The following is a 24,385-nucleotide window of genomic DNA, read 5'->3' as shown; positions in this document are numbered from 1 at the left end:
CAGAACACATCTATGTTGTTAACTGAGATATATATGTAATATAAGTCCATGATCCACACCAAAGTCAGCACACATGCAAAACAGGAAAGTTGTAAAATACCTTTTTCCAGAAATCACATACATGTTGTATTTAAAGAGACAGCTCCACTGGACAGTAATGGCAAGGGCTCTAACTGCTAATTGGAGCAGTTCAAATTTCAGGACAGTGACTTGGGATGGAAGGATGAAGTGTTCTCTTTCAACTTGTGTTGGCCACAAACCAGTTCAGGCCCATACATCCTTACTTAAGATAAATCCAAGATATTGTTCTCTGAATATAGCAATAAATATTAATGATATGAAGCTACAGAATGAACTAATATCTAAGGGAAAACTGTTCCATAATAAAGTACTCTAATTTCCTAAAAAAATAATTCATATGGATATCCGTCATACACTCATACCACAATTAAGCGGAAAATGCACAGTTAAAGCTACATTATCTGCTTTCTCAAACAGCATAACAAGATTACCCATATTTACACGAGTCTGATGCACCATCAAATCTAATACGCACCTCAATTTTCAAAACCCTGAAACCAAAAAATGTATTTGCTGGAAAGTGTTATGCACAGCAGCAAAAGATGCACTGGGCTCTACAGGCCAATGGATATTCCACCTCAGACATCAGAAGAGCTGCAAGGCCAAGAACAAGCCACGAGAGTCAAGATGAAGATCCACCCAGAGGAAAAGTGTTCCTGCCATACATCAAGGGAACCACTGACCGCATAGGAAAGCTGATGAGAAACACAACATACAAACAATCTACAAGCCCACCAAGAAAATCCAACAAATGCTACGTTCAGCAAAGGACAAGAGGGATCCTCTCACCTCTGCAGGAGTCTACCGTATACCATGCAGCTGTGGACAAGTCTACATAGGGACCACCAAACGCAGCATTGCCCAAACAAGAATCCAGGAACATGAAAGGCACTGCAGACTACTCCAACCAGAGAAATCAGCCATAGCAGAGCACCTGATGAACCAACCTGGACACAGCATTTTATTTGAGAACACAAAAATGCTGGACCACTCTCACAACCACCATGTCAGACTACACAGAGAAGCCACTGAAATCCACAAATATGTGGACAATTTCAACAGAAAGGAAGAAACCATGAAAATGAACAAAATCTGGCTACCAGTATTAAAAAATTAAAAAATTGCAACAGCAAAAACAGCAGAGAGAAAAACAGGCAGGGACATCTAATCACCTTTCAAGAAGAGTTTGCTCCAGGCACAGTCAGCCCATTGTATGCTAATCAAGGGGTTCAGTTGAAAGATTCACACCTAGCCCAACTCACAAAAGCCCTTTGTCTCACCCTGGTCATTCCACAGATATATAAACCCCTTTTTTCCCCAGCTCCAGCAGACCTCACCTCTGAGGATGCTTGCCATAGATGCAGGTGAAACGTCAGGAGAAATGCCTCTAGAACATGGCCATATAGCCCGAAAAAAAACCCACAAGAACTGAAAAGATGCACTCTTTGTAATATGTTCATTACAATTGCTGCCTGCTTAGAATTGCGTTAGAATTTTGTGTTGGAACACCAAAGCTTTAAGCAATGGAAAATAAACCTTGGGGTGCATCTATGCTTTAGGATAAATCCTCTTTAATTGCCTTTGTTCAATACTATGGAGTCATGAGGGCTACAATTTTGCAAGATCTCGAGCTTTCTGTACCAAAGAGTGCTGATGCCTCATCAAACTACAAATCCCAGCACTGCATAGCATTAAGCCAAGACAATTAAATTACAGATGACATCCCTCAAATAGAAGTTCCAGCTGCTCCTGAATCAGCTTTCCCTATTGCTTTGGCTCAGCAAAGGTGAACGTTAGATTTGAGTAAATGTATTTCACTGAACATTTTGGAGACCAGAAATATGAAGCCAGCTACTGTGCGTAAGAATATGTAGTAGTTTATTCAGTGATAACCCTTTACTTTCACTAACTTTTGCTGCTGTTAAATTACATGAACTTACAGCTGTTGTCTTATAAAGTGTTTGGTTGATATTGATATACTGCTAATGAAATTCTCACAATTACTGTACAATGTATTGCATAAGCAAGCCTCTGACCAAGCGGACTCTTGTTTCCTTCATGTCTTTATTGCTGGGGTAAATTATCTTGGCTGTTTTGTGAAAACATTTTATGCTTGTCATTGTGCTCTATGCAGATTTAATATTACTCCAGCTGCTTACATGCTTTCACGCTATTCATGCATATGGCTTGGCTTTAGCATATGGAAAACACCCAAAAGGAGTTTTTCACCAATAGATCTTAACAAATAACAAGAGGTAAATCAGAGGGTTTTCTCCTGAAGGGCATGAATAGGATTAATTTATTTAGTTCATTAATACTTTTCCCCTGTTCCTTGGCTTTTTTCCCCAGTGAGACAAAAAATCTCCCAATATAACCCTTTCAGCAAAACTATTTTAATAACTGGATCATTATATTTGGGTTATTCCAATATCTGTACCTTTATTTTTGAAAAAAAAAAGGTGAACCAGAAGTCTATTTTTTCAAATGCAGCCACATCAGAGATTAATATCAAAGCATTTGGATGCTAGTCATCTTACTTCTGTTTTTCTTTTCCTCTAATAGCTGCGCACCAAGTTGGTATTTCAAATAACTAGCTATCATTCTCTCTTGCAAAGTTACAGAAACACCCCCATCACTGAATATGTGAATATGAAAAAAGTCCCAATATTCATTATTTTGTATTTTCTTCCACTGAATCTTAATTCTGTGATTATTATTTTTCTTAAAAACAACACTAAGAAATAGCTGAAGGAAAACCAAAAAGATTTTTAAAATTTTAGTTTACGGGTGATAAAACAGATGCCATGTTAATATTCATTTCTGATAGATAAAAAACTAAAAGTCAACTCTAAATTCCAAGATTTTTTTTGAGGCCGTGAGGGTTTGGAAAGCAAAGATTGGTTACAAGCCATGAATATTTAATACCTGTCATGTATCCAACAGTAGCACAAAATTAGTAGCACAAAAATAAATGTGGACAGAAAGATAGATAAAGATATGTGATTTTAATTTCATTTTAAAAATAAATGGATACTGATTTTTTTAAAAAAATATTGATTTGGAATGAAAACTGAGTTAGACATATTAAAAAAAAAGCAAAACCAGAAAATTATTGACTGAAATCATATAACTGTTTTAAAAAGCCATTTACTTTGACTTATTTTTGTGGTAAAGTATCAATATTTATAGCCCTATCAAATAATCAGTGTGGATATTTACTTTCCATGCCATGGTGTCCTCCATTTACAGTCTTATGATTATAACATTCTGGACACTTATAGCACAATCCCATGATGAGTCATTTCTAGAGTTGCCAGGTTAACAAAAACATTGGAGAATTCTTGTTTCTTTAACAGTTGAGCAGAAGAGGAATTTTTAGGCAGTGAAGTTTGCATAACAAGCAAAAGTATTGAAACGAATTCTTCTACTCAACAATTGAAGATACAGCCACCCTATTCTGTTTTTCATCACACAAGGAATGTTCTTCCCCAGCTGTAAGTGTGGATATGATTGTAGCATCCCAAAATGTTTTTCAACAGTTTTATCAGCAATCTAACATCTTCCTGGTCTAGAAGTATGAATTACAAATGAAATGCAACAAGCACTCTTTCGTCTTTCTCCATTTTTTTGCCACTGCACAATTTGTTTAGGGAACCAATGGATGTAAAAATGTAGAAGTAGATGAATGGATAAGTTGAAGGGAAAGGAAGGTGAGTTTGTTTTGATGTCAGATTTTGGATTATGCCTAGCCAATGTAAAGATCCTACTTAATTGCATACAAAATGTTTTGACAGTGTTATCACACACTTTTGTTCATATAACATGTCAGTTACTAAAATGGGTTGCCTGATCTAAGTTAATTATTTTAATGCATTACTTTAATTTTTATAGAGCATTACACGTATGAATATATGTAGCAACAAATACTTTCATAGTCATTTGTGACATGCTCAGGTTAACATAGCTAAATCCTTCTCCTGTCAAAAATAGGGGGAGTTATGACAAGACTTTAAGTTAAATAAATAGATCAATCTGGATAAAGATGCAATGTGAGAAAAATACAATTATTCTTCTTTTTAATTAATTTCTTGCTAAAATTCTTAAAAACTATCCCCTTCCTCATATTTGAGAAATTTTTTAAAAGAAAAGCTCTCATTACTATGGTGTCTGATGGGGGGCGAGGAGCTAGATGCCTCATCCATTAGTATGAGATGACAAGACCACTGAATATCAATGAGCTAAGACTTCTAAATGCAGCATCTACCTAAACACTTATTGTGAAGTACTATCTATAACCACAACAGGACCACTCAGCATAAAAGGCATGTGAATTACAATAACACAACCATGTGATGATCCCATAGTTTCTCCGGACTTCCTGATTAGACTGCATTCATTTCAATGTGTGCTATACTAGCACAATTATTTTATACTACTTCGATAACAACAACAACAACTTTATTTATAACCTGTCCTCTCTCCCTGAATGGACTCAAAGCGACTTACAAAGACAAAAACAAAATGGAGATAAACATCAGTAAAAAAACCCCAATTAAAACAAGCCATTGAAAATTCAAAAATAACACAATATATGGATTGTTCTGTCATTAGTATGTTGGCAGCAACATTGAATTGTTGAGACAACAGTTGAGTTGAGACAATATTGAAGACAGCAGTACATGTATTCCTAGTAATTCTAACTAAAGTAGATCCATACATGATCAAAGTACTAACAATAGCTGTTGGCTGAAAAACATTGTACTTCTACATATGTGATCACTTTATGCAGACATATAAACCAATGTTAAATGTATTCCTACTAGAGAACTAGATGCAATGTTTATTATTCAGTATTAAATTATCTTACAAGACTTTTCCTATAAATTACTTTTAGTTAAAATAAATTCAGTGTGAAAAAGTAAGTAGTAGCAGCCATGTTAATTCACTGCATTATAATCGCGCGCGGGGGGGGGGGGGGGATGGGGAATCTTGTGGTACCTCCAGGACTGACATATTCAAAGTATTATGAGCTCATTAGAATCCACTTCATCAGATGTGATGAAATGATCTTTCTCCACATAAGCCTCTATAAATTTCTTAGCTGTTTTAAGATTTTTTCACTAAAATATAATCACCTTTAAGTGTGCACAGCTTATTGATATTTTTCTGATTTTTTCTGATTTTTTTCTGTAACATTAAAGAGAGGATTCTTTTTTATTCATGCTACACAACATTTCTGTGAGCAAGGTAACTCACTGCATTTCCCTTGTATGTCAGATTGTATGTCAGAGCAGGCAAAGACTTCCTGTTTCACTAAAGCTCATCAAATTTCATCTCTGTTGTTTTTAAAATTGTAGGTCTAGTTAGAAAATATCCACAAGCAACACTGAATTTTTTAAAAGGGCTATCCATTCAAGGTGGAGTATTCAGTGCATATACAGTATTCCTTCTCTTGGGGTGAAGAGTGGACTTTCATAACAGTCTATCAAAGGGGCTCCCCTTGGGGCTGGAATGAGGGTCCTCAATCTTAGAAACTCTGACATTTGAGGAGCGGCATTCTAAGGATCACTTTCCAGTTAAGATTGGTTGAGGTATACAATCAGGAAACAGCCCTATAGATTGATTTTCTTGTATCTGGTCTCTTTATTTCATGGTGGGAACTCAATGCCATCCTGCTCATTTTTAGGACTCATCCTAGTTTCATGTCCCACTTGGCAGGAGGAGTGTTATCATGCTAGAGCTTAAAGAGTAGGCAAAGATTATGCATCTCATCTGAAATCCTATAGCTGCCTCCTGCAAAATTCTGAGGCTTGTAGCTGTAGTGAGGTCTAGGACCTCGCTGGCTGAGCATTTTGAAGGGCCCTCCCCTAAATTACAAGCCCCAGAATTCTGCAGGAGGCAGCCACATGATTTCAGATGGGATGAATATTCTTTGCCTACTCTTTAAGCTCTAGGTCCCTTCCACACAGCTGTATGCAATTAACATTGAACTGGATTATCATTATACATCATCAATGATCACTCGTGTCCGAATATGATTGTCTTCCAAGTGTAGTGTCTTGGAGGTGGGTCCATAAGCGACTGTAGAGACCTATTCTTGATCTGTATATTCTTTCGCAGTGAGGGCATCAATTTCCAGATGGAAGGCAATCCTGATGAACGCTGTGCCTTCCTCTTGACACACTTCTCCCATTCGCCTTCAATTTGTGCCTCTTTGAATTCCACAGCACTTTTGGTAACAGCTGACCTTCAGTTAGAATGCTCAAGGGCCTGAGCTTTCCAGTTCTTGATGTCTATGACACAGTTTTTAAGTTTGGTTTTAAACCCATCTTTAAATCTCTTTTTCTGCCCACAATATTCTGTTTTCTATTATTGAATTGGGAGTATAGTAGCTGGTTTGAGAGATGGTGATCGGGCATTCGGACAACATGGACAGTGCAGCAAAGTTGGTGGTGGAGGATCATTACTTCAGTGCTGGTGGTCTTTGCTTCTTCCAGCACACTAACATTTTTTCACCTGTCTTCCCAAGAGATTTGCAGAATGTTTTGGAGGCAATGCTGATGGAATCATTCCCGAAGTTGGGTGTGACATCTGTAAATGGTCCATATTCTGCAGTCATATAACAGGGTTGGGAGGACAATGGCTTTATAAACAAGCATCTTTGTTTTCCTATGAGTGTCCCAATCCGCAAACACTTTCTGCTTCATTTGGAAAAATGCTTCACTCGCAGAGCTCAAACAGTGTTGTATTTCAGTGTCAATGTTGACTTTTGTGGAGAGCTGACTGCCAAGGTAGCGGAAATGGTCAAAATTTACTAAGATTGAACCATTAAGCTGTATTTCTGGAAATGCAGAGGGACTGGCTGGTGCCTGCTGAAAGAGCACTTTGGTTTTCAATGTTCAGTGAGAGGCCAAGTTTTTTGTATGCTTCTGCAAAGCTGTTTAGAGTGACTTGTAGGTCTGGATTATATGGCAGTGTGGACTCAGATAACCCAGATCAAAGCATTGTGGATTATCTGCCTTGATATTCTGCATTATAGAACTGTGTGGAAAGGCCTCTAGTTTGATATGAGATATTTCAGTTTTACCCTACAACTTCAATGGATATGATGGATCCTTGTAGAGGATCCTCATACCCAATACTGCAGTTGTAGGGTGACTGCTCCATCTCTGCTTTAGAAGCCCAATGTGACTTGAAAAGAAAGATCAGATAAGTTCTTATGTGTCAATATGCAACTACTAGAGGTTGGTGACAGAAGTGTTTTGTTTTGCACCTTCTTTAAAGACAGCACCGATATTGCACAAAGATGATTTGCACAGAATATGGGCATCAAAAATGGTAGAGAAAGGTTTAAAAGCAGGGCCCAAGTTCATGATGCTTGAGTAATGATTCCCACTTGGCAACATTTACATGCTCATAGTTCACAACTTGGAGAGTTTTATGAATGAAGGATGTAAAGGTTCATATAGTGATGGTCTAACGAATATCCAAAGGAAGATTTCAAAAGTTTACTTGTAACCCTGAAGGTGAAACTTGAACAAAAGGAGAAGAGATAGATAGCAACATAGACAGGAATTTGTCTTCATCTCATTCCTGGATACTTCAGATTTCTGCCAAATATTGATCTTTTTCTTTGTAAACATACTTCAAATTTGTTAGGACACAATTTCATTTTTTTGTCTTTTTTATGCTACTTCCACACTATCGGTTTTGTGAGTTATTCGTAGGTATTATATAGCAAAAACTTTAGACTTATGATTTCCTTTACAGCAGTATAAAACAATCAAAACAGGAATTATCTATCATAGTGATATGAATTTAGTACTGACATAAAAATGTTACCAAACACTACACTACTCATTTCAGAAATTCATTCTGCACTGGACAGTTAAAAAGCAGAAAATCAGAATTTTAGGTATGATTTCTATTTAAGGACCTCATCACAAAGGCCCATTGATTCACCATGCATTGAGGGAAATCCATGGGCTCCCAGTGGAAGACATGGAGAACCTGTCACATCACACAACTTACCTTTGCCTCCATCCCACAGGGGGAAACATCGCCACACAGCTTCCCTCCATTGCTGGTAAGGCAACAAAAGAAGGCAACACAAGAAGGCATACTCCACTTGTTCTCCCCTTTCTGGATGGAGCCCAGCTAGAACTACACGTGAGTTGTGTAATTGGCTCCATCCTGAAAGGGGAGAACAAGTGGTAAATGACAGGCCAAGCAGGCTGTCTGATTAGTTATTAAGAAAGAATCATATCGTTATTAAACAAAATAGTAAAATTTGAGCAAGAAAAACAAAGCTAGCCTTCACCATTCCTAAATAATCTAACATTACATGTCCTAATAAAAAAATGGTATAACCTGGATCCTGTTTGCATTTAAAAATTCTCATTTCGGAAAACTAAACCATGTTCAATTCAGACCCCCCCAAAAAATCTTTGCTTGGTATACCTTCTACATGTACTGTCAACCAAGACAAGGAAGAACTGTCATAGGTTTAGTTCCAATTGTACTCTTTAGTAGAAGTAACCCTAGATAATCCCTTTCACCAAAAAGATGTTTTAGACAATAGTGAATAGTTCAATGGGAGACGGGACCTCAAAACCTGATGTTTCATGCACAGAAGCTTCCTGCACAGCACTTGGATCTTATCCAAAATGTTAAATATCAGAATGTCAGTGCTCAGAAAATACTACAATTTCTCTACACAAATCACTTTCTATCCAAAAAGAGTGCTCCCATAGTTGTCACAGACATGACTTTTCCCACATGATTCTTCAGTTTCATTGATACTGGGATAATATTTTCTTCGTGTTAAGTTTTAAAGTCCAGTAGGGCTGCATGTATACTGTAAAATTAAAGCAGCTTGACACTATGTTGCCATGGCTCAATGCTATGGAATCATGAGGGCTGTAGTTTGGTGAGGCAACAGCATTATTTGATAGAGAAGGCTAAAACTACAATTTTGAATGCTTCCATAGCATCAAGCCAAGTATCAAACTGCATTACTTTTACAGCATAGATGCATCTAGTTCCAGCTTCCTGCTCTTCACAAAATGGGTTTATTTGGATATGCTGCAGTTAGCTGTTGCTGATGGCAGTACATGTACTTGATGAGTGAGTACATTCTTTCCTGTAAAAAGTATCTGTTACCAATAGAAGAATTACAGACTATTTCTCAGGTTCCCAATAAAAGAAAGAAATACAAGGATAAAGCATATCTATAAAATATAGACTGTTACACTATGAATGAAAGCCAGTGTAGTAGAATGGTTTGAGTGCTGGATTAGAACTTTGGGTGACCAAAGTTCATATCCTTCCTCAACCATGGAAACCTACTGGGGAGGTCACACTCTCCCAGCCTGGACAAATCTTCTTAAGAAATTCAGTGATAGAACTTATCATTAGGTTGCCATATATCACAATTGACTTGAAAGTATACAACAACATAATGAATACCCTTCATAGCTACCTACACAACTATACATACCATTAATCATTTTCTGTTAAGTAAAAAAAACTGAATAGTGTACAATACTTACAAAATCTAGATCATAACATAATGAATATCTCCCAAAACAGCATATACAACCCCCACATACCATTATCCGTTTTCTTGTATCTTGATTTCTTGACTGCAGTTTACATTCCAATTAATGACTGAGCCAAGGTCTGGAAAATCTTGAATTATTCAATATCTTTATCATCTCCTTTAAAGTTATGTAACTCAACTGTGGTCATTATGCAGTTTAGAAGTATGCATTCACACATTGGACAATGATTAAGGAAATCAAAGTGTGGTTCCTCCTTGATTATACTGGTGATTACTTTCCAAATTCTCACTTCATGCCACTAGATTTGTGATTCAATGGTTAGTATTCTTACACCTCCTAGCATCCTCATTATATATAAAGTAGGCCTGGGTAACAACGGAAAAATTTGTTTCTAAAATCGATTTGTATTTGGGGTTTTTTTTTTGTTTCGATATTTAAAATAATTACAAAATTTTCCTTTTAAAAAGTTCGATATTTACGAAATTTCATAAATGGTAAAAAAATTAACGAATCGATTTCCGAAACAATAACGAATTGATTCGTTAATGGCGGACGCGACTGCGAAATACGCTAAAAAAACTCCAAAACCTTCTGAAGCTTCCCTCTCCCTCTATTGTTGACTGTTGGTGTGATATTATAATTTTTTTTCACTAATTAAACCATAAAACTGGCCCAGACATGCGGAAATAATAACGAAACGACCTCAAAACAATAACGAAACGAATACAATATCAAAATACGAAGCATTTACAAAACGTTTTTGAAAATTCGTTTTTTTAAATAATTGCTCCAGAATGGTTCGTTATTGTTTTGTAATTGAAAAAATTAACGAATTATTAACGAATTACGAATTAACGAAACGAAACCGCCCAGCCCTAATATAAAGCATACTACCAGTCTTTGACTCATGAGCAATCTTTATTCTGTAATATAACATTTGCTAAAAGGTCCAATATCTGCCAAAATAGTCAAAGTTTCTTGTGCTAGTCATGTCACTCAGGGTCCTTCTACACAGCCCTATATCCCAGAATATCAAGAACTGGATTATCTGAGTCCACACTCTGATAATGTTGGATTTTCTGCCTTGACATTCTGGGATATAGGGCTGCGTGGAAGGCCCTCTATCTTATATTACAGGTTGAGCATTCCTTGCCCAATATTATTCCAAAGTTGTCCTTGTGACACCTTTACTTTCTGAACTTTAGTACACACAAACTTTTTTTCACACACAAAAATATAATAAATATATATTTTAATAAAAAATATAAAATTATATTTGGGCTATATACAGACTGTTCCTGAGACAACAGACAATAGAGACATCTGCTCCTAGGAAGGGAAAGTCACTCCTGAAAGTTATCATGAGGAAAATGTGCTTCCACTGAAGCTTTATCCCCAATCCACAACAAGCCAAAATGTTCAAAATCCAATTCTCATAGGGAGAGAAAGTGTGGTGAAATCTTCTGAACAAACAAACACCACAGCAGTGTTAACCCTTCCCCATGCTATCCAGAGATAGATAGATAGATAGATAGATAGATAGATAGGGAGATAAAAAGATAGATGACTAGACTTACACTTTTCAAATATACCTGTTCCGACTTACATACAAATTCAACTTTAGAACAAACCTTTCTATAGGTATCTTGGGCTACAATCCTATCTATATTTATGAAGGAGTAAACCCCAATGAACTCATTGAGAAGACTGTGTATGATTGCATTGCTAATGTAAATGGAACATTGTTGTCCAAAACAGAAAGAAATAAACTCTTTCAAAGTAGTCAATGAATGACCTAATGGCAGACAAACTATTATTCCTTTTAAAAATTCCTATAAGTAATTTGTTTTACACCCACCCACCCTCCAAATCATGAAAAAATGAAAGTAGAAAAGAAAAGAAAAGAAAGGGAATCTGGGCCACAAGGGCTCATTTGAAAGTTCCAACAGATGCACAGCACATCTTACATTGTCAAGATGTATCTCCACCCCTCCTCTTTTTAGCTGGGAGTTAACTGAGTAAAAACTATTGAATTGTCAACTGCAACATGACCGCTGAAGTGGAGAAAAAAAGGGGGCAATCTGGAACTTCTTAAAGCAAACTCAGAAAATGGAAATGCAAAGGAGAAAGCACGGTTTCCTGGCTAGTTTGAGACTACTGGAAGCTATGTATGCACAGAATATTCCAAAGCATTCCATCAGTCATCTAAAACTCTCCTTCCCATAAAAAGTTAACCACTAAGTGTGAAGTGAACCATATTAGCCTCAAACAGATAGGTATCTATCAGCCACATCTTCCTGCAGTACATTTGAAAGGAATTATAGAATTTGAGGTTGGAACATAGCTATTGAGTTTTGGTACCCTTTAAAAAATGTGATGATATAGGTTTGGCCTGCAAAATGGAGCAAAATTCTACTTTGCTTTAGAATTGCTTTCTTGACATGCAAAAAATATCCCTATAAAACTAAAAGACTTATTTAAGACTTCAGAGTGATGAAGCCATATAAGACTGCTCTATGTTTATAAAGTATTGGACGCTGGACTATTTTATTACATATTTTTACTTCACATTCAGTGAACAAGCAAGTTACACATTCTTTATGTTATAATTTCAAGTGAAGCACATAGGAACCAAATACTGACAGCATCTCCCCAAACATGAAATATCCTAGAAGTAAGCTTTCATCTTATACTTTATTCTTTTTCTAAAATGTTACTTCTGTATAGCTGTGGTTCTAAAATACCTTTTAAATCCTACACTAGAGAAAACAAAAATACATCAAAAATATAAGAACTGTTGTTAAAAATCCCAAGCCAATATCTTAAATAAATAAATTTTACCTAATGAGATAAAACAGCTTGCACTGTATTTTGGTGGTTTTTATAAATACAGCTTTGCAGCAAAGTTTGTACCATTCCCACATAAGCCCTGCATTTGATTCATAATTGGATTATCTGCTAATATTTTTCTTGAAAACTATCCTTATAGCTTGCCCCTATGAATGCTTAACTGGAAGTTCTTCCTGTTTAACTTCCAGGAAGCATGCAGAGGATTGTGACTCACCAATTTACCATTTTGATTAGAGACAATTAGAGTCAAATACTTTTAATGTTTTGCAAAATCTTAAAATGCATGCTAACAGATGTGCAATCACAATAGCTACACAAACCTGCAGTGGTCTGTGTACTAGTATTTAACAACCAGTCTGCAGTGCTGAGCAGAGTCATGTCACCTAAAGGAGAATTGCAAAGAAAATAAAATGCTAGTAGCTTCTCACAGAAGGCTCAAGAACACAACAGGCAAATTATATTTCCTTCAAAAATTATTATTAAACTACAATACCCAGATAGTGGTCTTAAACCAACTTATTTTGAATTGTTACACTAAAATCAACTTAATTTCCTTGTATGTTTGTTTAGGAGCAAAGATAAGTTTCTGAATTTCAATTGGGCAAGTTGGTACATTTGGATTTTTTTTTTTTAGAAAACTTGAGTTAATTCACATGACCAAATGTGTTTACATAAGTGTGTTTACATCTTTTTAAAAACCCAAAAGAAATCTCATAAACAAGTTTCTTTGCCTTTAGAGGGGCTTACTGTAAGGTAAGTATGCATAGGGCTGCAACCACAGTCAGATAACTTTGTCTAAACAACACTTGTGCCCAATAATTGTTTCTGATTAAATATTAGCTTAATATAGGTAACTTAGAGAAACTAAAGGAAAATGTAGAGAAACTAGAACAGAATACCATAAGTATCAAAATATAGAAATCTGTCTCTATTGTTTTTTTTAAAAATTATGGCTAAAAGTTTCAACAAAGTCTCATTTGAGATCCCATAATATATCCTGAGCAGTTAATTGAAGGTAACAGCAGTGATGTTTCAGAAGAAAACATCTATCATAAACATAAACATATATCATAAACATGTACATATTATAAAGCATTGCACACTTACAAGGTTTAGTGTGCAATATTTTCTGATAAAACCAAGGTTAAATGATATTATATAAAATAGTTTTAAAATCAAATTGTGTTAATCTGTTCTACATTTTAACATTTATCAGTACACTGTCACATAGACTGTATACACTCTTCAGCTCAAAGTCTAGTGCTCAGTGAAGGTGCCTTTATAGAGTTTATTTTACCACAACATTGTGTATATATATTTCCCCTGCATTGTCAAAACTTAGCTTTCAAGACCTCCCACTATTAAACTACCTTTCTAAGAGATATAAATACAGTATTTGGAGAAAACAATACAGTTGTCTGTATTTTAGTTCCATAAATCACAGTTCTATTACTGAAGCACAGCATAAAATAAGTAAGACTATGTTTCTGAGCAAATTAAAGTTCTGTGCTTCTACAAATCATTGTGATCGGACTTCAGTTCCATGTTGCATTAAGGTTGCAATCTTATCCATACGGTAGTTACTTCAAAGCAAGTAGCACTTACTTCAAGGCAGACAAATAGGATTGCATGACAAATGTAGAAATCTAGACACCAGCAAAATTTTAGCTAGAATATTTCATATTAAACAGATAGTACAGCCTGGTTTATTGTGGTGACACTCATGTATCAGAATAGTAGCATTTCAAAATTCCAAGAAAAGAAGTGTAACTGACAGAAAGTAGGGGCCTACCCTAACTTTTCAACCCTACTTTGTTTACATCCAGAAAATGATTCTGGCATGGATATACATTCCGCAATGTGAAAATCTTTCTTCAGTCTTAAATAGTATGGGCCTCCCATATCTTTACCACACCAATGAAAATGCTTTATGAGAAACCATGGGATGAATCTACATAAAAATGAAAAAGAACTCACCTTCTGTGCCATTGGGTGTCATGGAATTATTATTTATATGAGAATTATCAAGTTTCGGACCATTAGGAGATTCACTACTACCACTTAGACGGCTATGAGGGCTGGCTAGATCCTGCATTTCCATAGACCTTTAAAAAAAGCAAATTTGATCTATTTATTCAATTCTGACTCTGGATGAAAAGCCATGCTGTTCCACCACTTCCCAATAGCATTGATTTTATTATTTCATATATATCATCACTTTCCTCATCTGCCTCATTTTTCTTTAACTATATTAAAAGACTTTAGTAATGTGTGTGTGTGTGTGTGTGAGAGAGAGAGAGAGAGAGAGAGAGAGCCTTACAAGTTGCCTGTCAACCTAAGCCAACTCCATGAAATTCACAGAGTTTTCTGAGACAAGGAATAATCAGAAGTAGTTTTGCATTTCCCCTTTTCTGAAATATTTTATAAAATTTATTAATGTATTAAGATTATCATCAGGTAATCTTAGTACATTAACAAATTTTATAAAGTATGTTTCAGAAAAAATAAAGAATCATTTAAAAATCCCAAGCCAATATAGTAACATTGTTTGATTGCATAATTTACCACCCAATTAGAATTTAATGGGCCTCCAAACCAAATAAAACACTTGAAGCAATAGTTGAACCTACAGTCTACTGACAAGGAATGAGATATTCCTGATGTATGTGTTTACTCTGGCAAACTACTTAATTGTTCCTCTGTAGCATTAAAACATTATTATGTCTGCTCTCATGTTTGCTTTGTGGATTACATAAAGTATGCCCAATTGAAAAGGGATAAGGCCAATATACAATGAATCCATACAGGCATTAGTCTGCCTTAGCACTTTGCAGTACTTGAACTGTCACTTAAAGAAAATGAAACAAGAACAACTGAGAATAAGTGCAAAGTTGTCAATATTTGATGGCACATAGCTCCCTCTGCTCTATCTTTTATCACTGCTTAGCTCAAATATAAAGATTCTTCCTCATAATAATCATTTCATAATATTCCACTTTGATTTGCTTGTCATAAACAGAATGTATGCATAGAAAAAACCAAAGGCAAAACTCAAATCACTTACTCTAGAATGAGAGGGGTTTTCACAGAAATAAATAGTTTATAGCACTTGATTCATTCATTTGGAATGAAGACTTGAGCTGAACTAAGCAAAACTTTTTTAAAAATGCTAATGAATCTTGCTTTCCATATATTTTGATGATTTTATGGGTTTTAAAGTGATGTAGGAACTGAACTATGTCAACAAAGTTGTACATGTTTAATTCAGAGTAAATTCCACTAATTTCAGTGTAAATTGTTACAAAGTAAACATGGAGAAAGCTCCACTGCACATCTTGAAAAATTAAATATGTATTTTCACAGTGATATTACTTGCCTGTATCAACTATGTACTTGGTATCAATGCTTGATCTTAAAATTTCTACTTGGAAATATCTATATTCCACATGTATCATATTACTATCATCCCTAAAAGGAGGGAATACATGAAAGTGTATAAATGGAGCATTAAAGATTTTCGTACCTAAGAGAACCACCTATATGTCAATCCTTTCAAAGTTTACATTGAAATTACTTCTTAAAGTACAACAAGACTATTCTCTATATCAAAATTAGCAACAACAAAAAAACACAACTCTTGCTCCTATGCCCCACCACACCAAGTTTTTATAAAAACATGTTTCTAAGAAACTCTTTGAACCGAAATGCCAGCTTGATCTTATCCTTACCTGCAAATGGATGAAGCAGCAACATCGGAACTGGTTTGGGGTTTTTGCACCTGCGAAGCAGGGACACAAATAGGAGCCTTCTGTTATTCTACATTCATGTCAGGTCTTAATCTAACTACACAAAGAAATCTTCCTGAGGATGGTAATGCTGTCTTTTAACCAAAAGAAAAGGAGGGGGGTACTCTTGCACTGAAAGACATATTGTCTTTAAATTGAAGCCTCAACTGTTGTTTCCTCCAGCAGGTCTATCCCCCTCCTGCCCATGTCATGTGGAAGGCAGCCAAATGACGGGATAGTGATTCATCACTCGCCTATATGACAGCTGCACAGTGGATTACCCCTCCTCCAGGCAACATGCAAAGCAGCCTTGCAAAGGTACGGTAGTTTAGGAAGAGGTGCCTGAGGAAGGCAGTTCTGAGCGCAGCAACCATCTCCAAGGAAAGAAGCTCTAACATTACTCCTCAGCATCCTCCAAAGATCTTTCAGCTTTTCTTATCACTGGCTGAAACACAGCTCCCTCCCACTCTTTAACTCTTGACAGTCTCTTATCCTTATCACGCTTGTTTCCATCTTACTCCCACCCTATTCTGTCACGTAAGTTCAGCTTCCTGCCAATGTTAAAAGACAGCAAACCACTGCTGAAGGATTTAAAGTTAAGTGCTGTGATATAATTCTATAAGAGATGTTACTGTGTATCTAACTAGGCCAAATATCTGCCTTTCTCCAGTTTTCCTTTCCCCCTTCAATGTAAGTCACACTACTTTTATGCTTCATATCAACTGGGTATGGAAAAACAACTTTATAAGAATCTTCAAAATACTAAGCTTATACTTTAAAAATACACAAAATGAGCATGAGGAACTTTTTTTACATTCTCAATAAATGGTAAATTTATTGAGAATGCATAACTGTTCATAACCACAGTATCTGCACACTTCAAGGGGAATTTCCTGTCAGTTTTTTTTTCATCTAAGCCCTTCCATGCTTGCATGATTTTGCTGCTTTCTCCTAGAAAATATGTTCAGTTGGATTGTTATTTAATGAATAGCCTTTGATACTAGAGTTCTCTCCAAAACCACTAACAACTGCCAGCAGGTGATAAAGCCCAGGTGAGGATGGCTGCTTGCTTGAAAGCAGAAACAAAACTTCCCCGGCTATGACACACATTGTCTAAATGTCTGAATTTGGAATTCCACCCAACCAGAACTGACCTCTCTTAGATGATCACAGAACAAAGACAAGCGAGATGAGGCATTCGAAGTGCCATAAAAGTCACCCAGGCAAGTCTCACTTATGTGTCTGTAGTTTTTTGTTATTTTTAATCACAGACAGAATTACTACTTTAGCAGGAGTAGCCCACTCCTTATAAGCAGCCAGATGACATATAATGTTACACAGAATGGCAAAAAGCATGCACTAATACAGATAGAAAAACAGAAACTTTCTCCCCCTCTAACTGTATTTAAAATGCTGCAGAGTGTTCTTTTTAATAGACCATAACAAGCCAAATCAAACTGGAATATCAAATGCATGTTTGTAAAACCTAGGCCTTATTTTTTTTAAGGAAGAGGGAAAAAAGGGCTCAAGTGTAAAATGGAAACTTTTTACTCTTAACCTCAGACACTGCAGGAGAATGCCTTTAGGATATATTCTCTCCTGCTACTCTGCTACACCTTGAGTAAATTATAGGTGGAAATAAAGCATACTTAAGAGCTCCATTTTAGAGAGCAATTTAAAAACAATAACATTTAATTAAATTACTAATAAGATGTATTTATGTTTACCATCACCTTTATTACCAGTTTATAGCAAGTAACAGAGTGTAATTTGTTAATGTCATGAATCAGTCAGATTTGTAAATGGATAACAAAATACAGCGCTACCTTCATCTTTAAAAAAACCAAAGAGTAGTAGATATTTACATATATATGATCACATGCTGCTGCTTCTTGTATATCTTTTTAAAATATCCTATAAACTGTGGGTGCTCCTATCCCAATCCCTCACTTTCATTAGTCATACTTCAGTTACAGCCTTTTGCCTATTAAAGATTATTTAAACCATGTGTTGTGTGTTATGCCATTTAAAAATGATTCTTTAATCAAAATATCTTTAAAACTACTAATCCTTTCTCAGACTGGTCAAGTGAATCCACAGAGTGGTACAGGAAAAATAAATCTATGCTCAAGAATGCAAATGCAGACAACAATTAGACACAGATGTCGGTGAAATTAGTTACAATTTGCAAAATGCTACACTACTCATGCTTTCAGATTAAGCCAGGATGCAAAATATTGCAGCGCCGTGCATAACTGCATTTGCAATGCCTAGTTTATCAAACAACAACAACAAATGAATGGGTGGTGCTTCAGCATTACTACAACTACTGTACTTGTTACTACTTTATTATCTACAACTTTGATCCATTCAGTCTAATACAATCTTATTCAAAAGTATATGGCACTAAAAATACAGTTTTATGACTCTTTGGTCCATTTGACATGGTGGAAGGCTGCAGAAATAGTTTGAATTGATCCAAAAACGGAAATTTGAAAATGGGAAATTGGATGACTATCAGACCAAAATATTTCAAAGGGAAACCTTTAAAGATCTTTCCCCTTTTTGCCACCATACAATCACTTGTTGAATGGACAATCAAATGATGGACTTGAACACACATCACATATACAGCTCCTCAACACTTAAGTGTCATGAAAAAATGGATTAAAAAAACTATTACCATGTTAGGTAAGAAACACCAAAATGAGGATTAGTAAGAATATAAAATTTTGATTATTCATCAAATATTAAGTTTGCCTTTTCCTAATTAAATATATAATTTTTCACAGATGAAGGCTTTGTTGATATTCAATTTGTCTCTCTCGTTTTGTTAAACCTCACCTAGTACTTCACCAATCCACTGAATAGCCACATTAAATCTGTTAATACCATGCTCTTCAACCCCAGAAATTATTTCCAGAAGGCAAAGTCGCTTCGAGAGATCATCAAACAAGACTTAAGGTACACATTTTATCACATTTTGCCTACCACAGAGCTCAGATGGAGGCGAAAACGCATGGCCATTTGGAGTGTTTATTATACTTTGGTAAATTACAAATCAAAAGCATCTGACAGAAAACCATGTATAAAGTCAAGAAGTTAATAATGTTCTGTGAAAAGTAAACTGTAAATGGGAAAGGATTCGAATTCTCTACAGCAAAGAACCAATCTGTAGGAACCTATCTACATTATTGGTTTTCTAGACTTCCCCCATTAAAATTGCTACAAATAAAACAAAATACTTCTAGTTGAAATAAACATTTAAAAGTAAATATATCTAATATGTGTGTTAAATTTTTTTAGCCACAGAAATTCTGCTAAAATCAAAAACCTTAAAGGAAATGGCAATTTTTTAATTTATTTGTCATTTTTTTTTACAGTCAGACTGTTTCAGTATAAATAAAGTTTGATTCTTTGATATAATTCAAAAATTTTGAAGGAAAAGACTGGAGAAAACCAAAACTCATGATTTCTATGGACTACCAAATTCTGTTGCCTCCAATATATGTTCTACGTCTAAATACAAAACTATTTAAAAAGAACTTCAAAATTAATATTTAAAATTGTGTCAAATGTTATTAAAATGGATTTAATTAGTGCCAGATCTCCCTCTCTCACTTTCAAACACAAGGTTGAATCATTTGCCTATGAAACAGTTTTGAAATATTTTGACATGCAGCTGAAATGTAAAATAAAAGTCAAGTGACACTCTGGGGCCCATTCCACACAAGCTGAATAAAATCCCACATGATCTGCTTTGAACTGGGATACATGGCAATGTGGACTCAGATATTCCAGCTCAAAGCAGAAATTGTGGGATTTTCCGCCTTGATATTCTGGGTTATATGGCTGTGTGGAAGGGCCCTGGGAGGAGGTTGCAATCACTAAAGTGAAACAATGCCTTATTTTCCGAATCTGTCACAATCTGGGGATTGAAGTTTCCTAAAGCGAAAAATAATCAATTAAGAAAAAAACAACCTCACTCAATTTTATTAATTTTGTTTTGCACAAAGTCAGCGTTGTGTTCCTAGAAATTCGGTTTTCTTGACACCTCTAGGAGGGAAAAATCACTGAAGAATATTATAATTTGAATTTTAAAAAAGTATGCTTGAAACAAACAAAAAGAAAAGACGCATGCCTATCCACTAGACAATTCTTACAATCTATAAAATTATCTTGAGATTTACTCTTTTGGCTTTTCTTTCATTGCAAGAGAAATGATACTGTTTAAAAAGTGACCCTGAGTGAGCACTTTCTCTCTCCGAAATATGCATCAATGTGTGCTTGAGGACAATGTAACAATACAGTATTTACTAACTTCTGAGTCTAAGCTTTGAACAGTATTTACTAACTTCAGAGTCTTCATTTATTGGACATCTACTGAACAATTTCAAGAAATGAAAAAACCTAATGCTTTTTATAAGAATTAAAATTCATAATGTAACGAAATAATATATATATATTTATTTACCTGATGTAAATAAAAGGCATCATGTTCCAGAATTCCAAGTGCTAAGTTCCCAGCAAACCTCACCTTACATAATATTGTCAGGCAGTTGTTTATCTTGCCATTTTGATAAGGCCCTCCTTTAAGGTTCAGCAGAGATTTCCTAGCATTTTAATATATTTAGCAGGATTTCCTGTTTCAGAATGACCTGTCAAAATCTTTGCCTTACCCCCTTCCTCTAAAGGTATTAGATGTTCTTTTTGATTCTGGTTTCTCTCAGCCAAAGCCTTTAGAAATCCATGGGAAAAAAAACACAAACACTTATTGCTATTTGTTTTCAGTGAGCCACCAAGGCTTCAGAAAATCAAAACAAACACAAAGAAGTCAGTTTAAATTCAAGAAATGATGTAGAAGAGTGCAACATTGGGCCCTTCCACACAGCCATATAACCCAGAATATCAAGGCAGGAAATCCCACAATATCTGCTTTGAACTGGGTTATCCGAGTCCACACGGCCACATATTCCAGGTCAAAGCAGATAATGTGGGATTGTATTCAGCTGTGTGGAAGGAGCCATAGAGAACAACGAAACAACTCCCAAATTAACAGTAAATAATAAGAATAATAGTTCTGGGGGTGAGAAACCTTTCCCTCAGACACCACTGTGGAATATTACTCAGCTCCCTGGAAAAGTACACAAACTTGTTTTGCAAACAGGCCATTGATGTCAGTGCTTTCGTCTTTAAATGTTTCAGTTAGGCCAAAACAGGGAAGAAAAGATACAAATACAGGCCTGGAGGGATTGCTGAATCTCTCCCTGTTTTGCAAGGCGGGCCAGCTGTTGTCACATCCATGCAGTTTCTTTTTTTGTTTAAGGCAGCCGGTTTGGTACTTACAGTGAAGGGCTTTGCGGCATCCACCCGGGTGGTGAGGGACTCCACGTTTTCTCTGGCTTCAACCAAGCAACCAACCAACGTGGCTCACATAGTTTTTTTTTTAATTCCTGAGTTTGCGTGGGATGGCGTGGGGGAGGGCACACAACTCTCTAATGTGGCCTGCTTTAAAAATAATAATGCGAAAAAGCAAAGAACCAAACAAACCACAGGCAACGCTCTCACTGCCTGCCTTTCCCAGCAGCGCTCGCAGGAGCCCAGATGCGCAGAGCTGAGGCTGGAGGGCAAAATCCCCGCTTGGAGCAAAGGGTGCGCCAAGGGGGGGGGGGGGTGGCGGCGGGGGAGGGCAGTGGGGGCCTCAGGGACAGAGAGAGGGAGGGAGTCCGAGGGACTTCTGTGGCCAAATGTGGGAGGGAAGAAGGGAGAGAAGGAAGGAAGGGAGGGGGAGTCCGAGGGGCTTCGGAGCCTGCCAGAGGTGCCTTAGCGCGTAAAAGCGGGGAGCCAGGGCGAGGGAGAGAGGAGAGGAGTGGAGTCACGGGTGGACGGGGTCTTCAGGAAGACCTTGCCCCCGCCTGCCTCCCGGGGACCTTTCCTCTGGAAGCCTTGGACTCGGAAGGGGCTCCCCCTCCTGCGCCCCGGTCTCCAGGCTCACTTTGGGGGTCTCTTCCTCCCTCTCTCCCCTTTGCCCCCTTCAGCCAAGGCAGGCGGAGAGGTTATCGCGGGAGACCCGGCGGAGCAGATAAAGAAAGAGCCCAATCTTCTCTCTCTCTCTCTCTCTCTCTCTCTCTCTCTCTCTCTCTCTCTCTCTCTCTCTCTCTCTCTGCCCAGTCTTGTAGGTTTGCCTCAATCTTGCCTCAAGGCTTTCTCCCTCTCTCTCTTTCCTTCCCCCCTCTCCCCCTCTTCCCGCCTTCTTCCCCCTTTTGTTTATTTGTAACGCAAGCCACCGCTCTTCTCTTCTGTCTCTTGGTTCTTCTCTCTCTCTTTCTCTCTCTCTCTTCCCTCCCTCCCTCCTTCTCCCTGACCATCGCTCTCAGCCCTTTCGAAAGCGAGGCCACCTTTGCTACAAAGGAAAGCTCCCGCGGAATGCGGACAAACAGCTGCGGGGGAAGGATGCCGCCTGTCAAGAGGCGGAGAGGCAAGCGGGCGGGCTTTTGCCCTGGGCTTGCTTTCGTGTTTTGCTCTTTGCGCCGCTCCTTTGCCGCACACTTTTGGGATCGTTTCGGGAGAGCCGAAGACGGGGAAGCGCAAGCCTTCCCTGCGCCACCCGATCGGGCCGAGAGCAAGACTTCGGGAAGGGAAAAAGGAGAGGAGGCGCGTCGGCTCCTATTCGAGGGGGAAATCACCGCTGCTGCCCATTGCCCAAACCCTCCTCTCTTTCAAAAACCGGGCAAGAATCGCGTCTGGACTTGATTGGAAGCGTAACGGATTCCCCACCCCTCCCTCCCTACTCCTTCGACAGTGTAATAAAGACACAAAAATACAAATCGGAGGGGGAAAAACCCGCCAGCTCTGAAATATTTAACCTGCCCTAAACCCTGCCCTGTGCCAGCATCAAGCAATCTGACACAAGAACCACAAACCTTTCAACAGTTCATAATGTACAGATACAAATGGTGGTGGGCAAAATGAATCATTGGAGCGCACTTCGCCTTGGGTTCCCTTCTCTTTGGGGGGAAGTAATTCTATCTCGCCCTTATTCATCCTCCAGGCGCGCACTTGATGGCCTTTTCATTGCGCGCCCTCTCTTTGGGCTGCTTTCCTTTATTTACTCTTGGTGGACACAGACTTGAGTGGGATTGGGAAACAGACACACCAACATCTTAAGGATACTTTGCTCATTATTCCTTCCCAGGCATATTTTCATATCATTGTTGTCCTGAAATTCAAAGCAGCCAAACACAGCAGACCCAAATCAGTTTTTTAGGTGTCAGGAGAGACTTGAGATCCCAAACCAGTGATTCTATTTTAACACACACTGGGACATTTCTACATTAACCCAGACCCAAAAAACCAAAGAGTATCTATCCCCAAGGGAAGCAAAATAGCACCAATACTGCTAGGACAAGTCCCAAAACCTTAGATCACTCTGGGTTTAAACTCAAACATTTGTACACACATTGAAACATTTTTCCGATGTTGTTCCTACTTATCAAGGGTTGTCTTACCTTTAGTCAATAGATATTGTGAATCAAAGCCATTCGTATAAAGGCAAAATATCTTGCAGCTTCAATAATATCCAACTGGCACATTATAGTGAGAAATAAAACCCTAGAAGGAAGTTGTTCAATCTTGAATGGATGCACCTAGGACTCTTCTTAGCAGGCGAAAGGGAATGGAAGGGGATTGACACATACCATATATGGAAGGTTAAGGTCAAAACCCACATATTTCTATTGGATCTGTCCAGCCAGCCAGTATAAACAGAGGTATTTGCCTTCTTTCTGTTTCTCAAACACCACGCTCAAGGTGCATTTATAAGGCTTCATTATACAGCACTAGAAATAACATTATTTACAATATCTTAACGATATATTAGGCAAGATGGTGCTAAAATAAACTGATTCTGCCTAAAAGAGGAATTGCTTTGGTGTGGATTTTTCATATATATATATATATATATATATGAAATTTGTTAAAAGAATCTGCCATAGATATTTATCAAGATAGGTTTTTAAAAACAACACAATTTCCTCACAAACTCTATAATGACAGATATACAGTTATAAGTATGTGTATATACTTGGATCACAACCTAAGTATACA

General features: G+C 37.2%; 1 protein-coding gene across 15 annotated transcripts in view; it reads right to left on the bottom strand.

Annotated features, from left to right (window-relative positions):
* Positions 1-23,806, bottom strand: part of EYA1 (EYA transcriptional coactivator and phosphatase 1) — a 108,187-nt gene extending 84,381 nt beyond the window's left edge. For 3 of the 15 annotated variants that reach the window (XM_060775469.2, XM_060775474.2, XM_060775475.2), the window contains exons 1-3: positions 21,626-23,031; positions 16,223-16,272; positions 14,472-14,599 (exon numbers count right to left, since the gene is read on the bottom strand). In XM_060775469.2, coding sequence (XP_060631452.2) covers positions 14,472-14,595 — 124 coding nt within the window. In that variant the 5' untranslated portion in view covers positions 14,596-14,599; positions 16,223-16,272; positions 21,626-23,031. Of the gene's footprint in view, positions 1-12,814; positions 12,878-14,471; positions 14,600-16,222; positions 16,273-21,625; positions 23,036-23,787 lie in introns of those variants that run through there. The other 12 variants (XM_060775462.2, XM_060775467.2, XM_060775466.2 and 9 more) reach the window with 9 other exon arrangements.
* Positions 23,807-24,385: the final 579 nt, after the last annotated feature.

This window comes from Anolis sagrei, chromosome 4 (genome assembly GCF_037176765.1).
Source record: "Anolis sagrei isolate rAnoSag1 chromosome 4, rAnoSag1.mat, whole genome shotgun sequence".
NCBI lineage: Eukaryota > Metazoa > Chordata > Lepidosauria > Squamata > Dactyloidae > Anolis > Anolis sagrei.
The sequence above is the reverse complement of the archived record's forward strand: the minus strand, read 5'-3'. Positions and strand labels throughout refer to the sequence as shown.